Source organism: Myotis davidii, unplaced genomic scaffold (assembly GCF_000327345.1).
Source record: "Myotis davidii unplaced genomic scaffold, ASM32734v1 scaffold120, whole genome shotgun sequence".
Lineage (NCBI taxonomy): Eukaryota > Metazoa > Chordata > Mammalia > Chiroptera > Vespertilionidae > Myotis > Myotis davidii.
The window spans coordinates 3,416,544-3,420,635 of NW_006294778.1; the positions used below are offsets into that span (position 1 = coordinate 3,416,544).

At 43.3% G+C, this 4,092-nt stretch overlaps 1 protein-coding gene across 1 annotated transcript in view; it reads left to right on the plus strand.

Moving 5' to 3' along the window:
• The window catches only part of ALDH1L2 (aldehyde dehydrogenase 1 family member L2), a 62,766-nt gene that overhangs the window by 25,449 nt on the left and 33,225 nt on the right, over positions 1-4,092 (plus strand). Inside the window, exons 7-9 of the mRNA XM_006769392.2 lie at positions 700-834; positions 1,964-2,089; positions 2,645-2,736. Of these exons, the coding sequence (XP_006769455.1) occupies positions 700-834; positions 1,964-2,089; positions 2,645-2,736 (353 nt within the window). The remainder of the gene's footprint in view (positions 1-699; positions 835-1,963; positions 2,090-2,644; positions 2,737-4,092) is intronic.

Consider the following 4,092-nt stretch of genomic DNA (forward strand, 5'->3'; position numbering starts at 1 on the left):
ATTTCAAATCTTCATATCAATTTAGGTTAACTTAAACCAGCGGTTCTCAACCTGTGGGTTGCAACCCCTCTGGGGGTCGAACGACCCTCTCACAGGGGTCGCCTAAGACCATCCTGCATATCAGATATTTACATTACGATTCATAACAGTAGCAAAATTACAGTTATGAAGTAGCAACGAAAATAATTTTATGGTTGGGGGTCACCACAACATGAGGAACTGTATCAAAGGGTCGCGGCATTAGGAAGGTTGAGAAACACTGGTCTAGAACCAGTCCTATTTCCATGAACTACCCACAAAGCGCCCTGTACTTCCCATCAATCACCACAATACATTGGAATACATATCCCCCCCCCCCCCCCGAAACACCTCCATTCCCTTCAAAAACCCTACCTCCAGCCTGGAAAGTCTGTGATAGCTTCTCCTCTCATTCACCTTTGTATCAGTGTGAATAAATGACAAATGTGTACTTATGTTGTCTGGGTGTGGGACATTTTTTAAACTCTTCGATCTTATAGTTGCAGACTATCTCCTGCTTTGTGTCATCTCTACAGATGCTTGTTACAGTCTCTCACATGGGGGTGTCTGATTTTATCGTGAGTGACAATTCCAGCATTTTTGCAGAGAGCACTGTTTGCACATACCCGTTCAGAGGCGCAACTTCCCCACTTCACACTCTGGGTTTGATCTCTTTATTAGATGGTCACGTTCTATGGCTCTTCACTACTGAATAGCTCCGTGCCGCCTGGAGAACCCCTGGAAATTAAAGGTGCCCAGAAGCCTGGCCTTGTTACCAAAAATGGACTTGTTCTTTTTGGTAACGATGGAAAAGCAGTGAGTGTTCAATACGGTCACCTGTAAAATACTCCCCCCGCCCTTCTTTTTGTTTCCTTCTATACCCCAAGCTATTAAGGGGATATCTTTCACAAGGTCATCTGGCTTTGCGGTGAGATGTGGGAGTCTCAAGATACCTGTGCCCATTTTCCTCTGGGGATGAGCCACCTCGATGTGCCTGGATGAGAACAAGGCTCCCAGGACCGCCCCGAGGACCTGAACAGCCAGCTTTGCAATGCAGTAGTAGAAAGAGCATGAAATTTAGTCAGAAAACAGGATAGAAACCCCTGCTCTGCCATCTGCTGGTCTTGGGAAGGATGCTTCTCCCCTCTGGGCCTCAGTTTCCCCATTTATGAAACAGAGAGAGTAATCCCATCTGTCTGCCTTCCCACTGCCAGAGTCTGGGAGGATCAAATGAGATGGTGTGGTCCTTTTTTAGATGCTCATTGCCTTGGCCTCACCAGGCAGGTGCCCACCACATCCCTGTGCCTGGGAGTGTGGGCTCTGGCTCCAGTGGGCTCTTGGGAAGCTTCCCCATGAAGAAAGCAAAAGGGAATTTGCCCCATGACAGATATTCTCTGCTAGCTTGCAGGATAGATCAGCTATTAATATTGCCGGCTTTAGGGTCCAGCTAGTTCTGGGGTTGTAACCACAGCTCTGTTACTTACTAGCTGTGTGGCATTGGGCAAATTACTCACCCTCAGTGACCTCATTTCCCCATCAATAAAACAGAGCTAATAATGGCGCCTGCCTCCATCAGGACTTATGAGATTAAATAAGATACTTCTGCATATGCACACTAAGCATCCACGTACACACATGTGCATGAGAAGTGTTCACATGATGGCAGTGGTGGTAGTTATAGCAGATTTTAGTTCAAATTCCCACATCAAATGTCAATTTTTCATTTTGAGATGTATCTACTCCTAGACTTAACTGTCTCCTGTCTGCTACCATTGTTAAAACACTGCTTCAGTCCCTTTACACATAATGGCAAGTCCTCTTCATCCATATGTTTGCATTTGCCAAATAATCTACTCCTTAAATATATGATTCATTCTTCCACCAACCTCACTTTTGAATTGCCCGAACCCTCAATTCTCCTCCTTATTTTGTTGCTATTTTATAGCTGATGGTGAGAAACCTACAGTTTGAAAATGGGAAAATGATCCCGGCCTCTCAGTACTTTTCAGCGGGTGAGACCTCAGTGGTAGAACTTACAGCCGAAGAGATGAAGGTGGCGGAGACCATCAAGGTGAGCATGTGATGTCCTCACTATTTCTCCTACCTGGTACCTGGTACCATCGGTACTCAAAGTAGTGGAGATGGAAGTTTATTTCCTCTTCTTTTGTATTAGATACAATAAGAAATCAACCCCAAAATTTATATGCAGATTTATTTTTCACTCACATAAATAATCCAAAGCAAGTTTCAGGTTGGCAACGGAATTAGGGGGAAAGCTGGAACCTGAGGATTAGGGATTGATTTATTCAGGGACTCAGAGGTTCTGCTCTCTCCAAGGTCATCCTGGGGGTCAACCTCCATTCCAGACAGCCAAGAAGGGCAAAAGAGCAGAGAGAATTGTGTGAGGGAAGTTTTTCAAGGGCCAAGACTGGAGTGCAGATCACTTCTACTCAGATTCATTGGCTGGATGGCAGTCTTACGGCTGCATCTAACTTGAGGAGATGCTGAGGAAGGCAGTCAAGGCCTGTATCCAAGATGAAGAAGAAATCGGTTTGTGAGGAGCCAGCCAGTCTCTGCCAGTGTTCTACCTGGGACAGCCTTCAGAAAAGTTATTCTTGTTGTCTAGGTCATCTGGGCTGGGATTTTAAGCAACATTCCTGTTATTGAAGACTCAACAGACTTCTTTAAATCTGGAGCAAGCTCAATGGATGTTGTCAGGTAAAACCACCACCTTACTCATTCACACCTGTCCACTAGGGATTCTGAGTGCGACTTGGAAAATAAAATCTAAATCCCTTGTTCTGAATGTTATTACTTTATCCTACCTGGCTGCTATGTATCTCTTCATCTTTTTTGTTTGGTTTGTTTCCATAGTCAAATATATATGTTTGTTTCCTTCTTTTTGTTGTTAACCAGAATTTTCATATCTCCTATATATTCAGAAAAGCAACCCTTCTAATTGTTTTCTTTAAAAATGTGTCTTTATATTTCTTAGCTGATTTTCCTCTAATTTGACATTGGAATTGGGATGTTCCAGGTGAAAATGTTAATCGGGAATTTCCTACATAGTTTGATCCAGAAGGATACCTGCCCTTGATTACACTTCCCACCAAAATAGTTTTTTCCTCTCCTCCCAAATTGCCCAGTAAGATCTATCTAGAATGAGGATTACCAGGCTACTTGTGAGAATAAGGATCATCAACCTATAGTCAGAATTTCTCTACAGAGGATTACAGCAAGTTGAAAAGGCTAGAGACCTAGAAACCCACTCTTTGGAACGAAGGGTGTACCAAAATCCTAATAGTGGAGAGTTGCAGAGGTGTTGTTGTTTTTATTTTTATTGATTTCGGAGAGGAAGGGAGAGGGAGAGGAAGATAGAAATATCAATGATGAGAGAGAATCATTGATCAGTTGCCTCCTGCAAACCCCACTCTGGGGATGAAGTCCACAATTTGGGCATATGCCCTGACCGGGAATTGAACTGTGACCTCCTGGTTCATAGGTTGATGCTCAATCACTCAGCCATGCTGGTCAGGTTCAGAAGTGTTTTTTCTTTGACACAATAGTCACTAACTAAATAAGGTAAACAATGTCACTCCTCTTGACACAACCTTTCATGTCAACACAGCGAGTGTGTTCTTGACAAATATTCTGTTTGCTCATTTATTCACTCATTTATTTAACAACATCTATTGAACACTTACTATATATCAGGAACAGTTTTTTGTTTGTTTTTTGCACCAGGGATACAGTCATCAACAAGACAAGAACCCTTCATTCATGAAGCTTTTGTAGTTCAATAACCAAAAATGATCATCTCCAGAGGAAATGACTTTTTATCAAAAGTCAAGAGTTTTGCCCTGACCAGTTTGGCTTAGTGGATAGAGCGTCGGCCTGCGGACTGAAGGGTCCCAGGTTCGATTCCGGTCAAGGGCATGTGCCTTGGTTGCGGGCACATTTCCAGTGGGGGGTGTGCAGGAGGCAGCTGATCGATGTTTCTCCCTCATCGATGTTTCTGACTCTCTATCCCTCTCCCTTCCTCTCTGTAAAAAAATCAATAAAATATATTTAAAT